The sequence below is a fragment of the Naegleria fowleri genome, assembly GCF_008403515.1.
Source record: "Naegleria fowleri strain ATCC 30894 chromosome Unknown tig49, whole genome shotgun sequence".
Taxonomy (NCBI): Eukaryota; Heterolobosea; class Eutetramitea; order Acrasida; family Naegleriidae; genus Naegleria; species Naegleria fowleri.
This window is the reverse complement of record NW_025407981.1, coordinates 57301-58306: the sequence shown is the minus strand read 5'-3', so window position 1 is coordinate 58306 and position 1006 is coordinate 57301. Positions and strand designations below refer to the sequence as shown.

The 1006-nt window shown below is 39.5% G+C and overlaps 1 protein-coding gene across 1 annotated transcript in view; it reads left to right on the top strand.

Moving 5' to 3' along the window:
- FDP41_006055 (uncharacterized protein) overlaps positions 1 to 1006 on the top strand; it is a gene marked incomplete at both ends in the record, with an annotated part of 1777 nt that continues 771 nt past the window's right edge. Inside the window, one exon of the mRNA XM_044709648.1 lies at positions 1 to 1006. This exon is cut by the window's right edge and continues 771 nt beyond it. Coding sequence (XP_044559663.1) covers positions 1 to 1006 — 1006 coding nt within the window.

Sequence of the window (1006 nt, the reverse complement as noted above, 5' to 3'; positions counted from 1 at the left end):
AGGAAGACAATTCCAGAGAAAGCCAAAGAAGAATTTCGAAAATGGAGAAAAGAAGAAGAATAACAACAACAACTCTAGCAGCAACAATAAGGAAGTAGTCAAGAAGGAAGAAAAGCCAACAACAACAGAAACTGTCATTCAGCCTGCACAAGTGAAAGTTTTCGCTTCACCTGCTGCTGAGGCTTCTACTACTAGTGCTGCCCTCAGTGATTGGGCTTCCCTTTTGAAACCAACGGCCAATGTCGCATCTCAAGATGCCACCAGTTCTAGCGGAGCTGCTGATAATTCAACCAACAACAAGAAGAAACAAGATAAGAAGAATGTGGTTGCTACTAAGAAACCATCCTCTTCCGACATCAATGGTACCAAGCAAATAAGTTCCAAACCACAGAAGGATTTCGAGTCTGGAAAGAATATTCTCAGATCCACAGAGGTTGAAGTTGACCAACATTTGTTGGATGAAGTTGGTGTCTTTATTCAACCAAGAGGTATGACCAACATTAACAATTCTTGTTATATGAATGCAGTTTTGCAAAGCTTGGTCAGCCTTCCTCACTTTTATCATTTAATGAAGAGACTTGGAAAGCTTTCACTTGACAATGATGAATATCCGCTCACAAATAAGATGGCACGTTTGGTCAATGAATTCCAAGTCATGAAAGGTGCTCGTTCTCAAAATGGAGAACAAAAAGAAAGAAAATACTTTATTAATGCTTCTTATGAAAAGTTAACTCCTTCCTATATTGTGGACTATGTTCAACAATCTTCCACAAACTTGGAAGACTCCTTCCTCTTGGGTACTCAACATGATGCTCATGAATTTTTGACTTATTTGTTGGAAAGACTTCATGAGGAACTCAAGAAAACTGAGAAAACATTGGGCAGAAAGAGTCCATCTTCAACCAAGAAGAACAAGAAGGATCAACAAGAAGAGTCTTCTGAAGTTGCCACCGCCACTGACTTGGCAACAAACGTTGAAGACAAATGGCAAGAAGTTGGAAAAAAG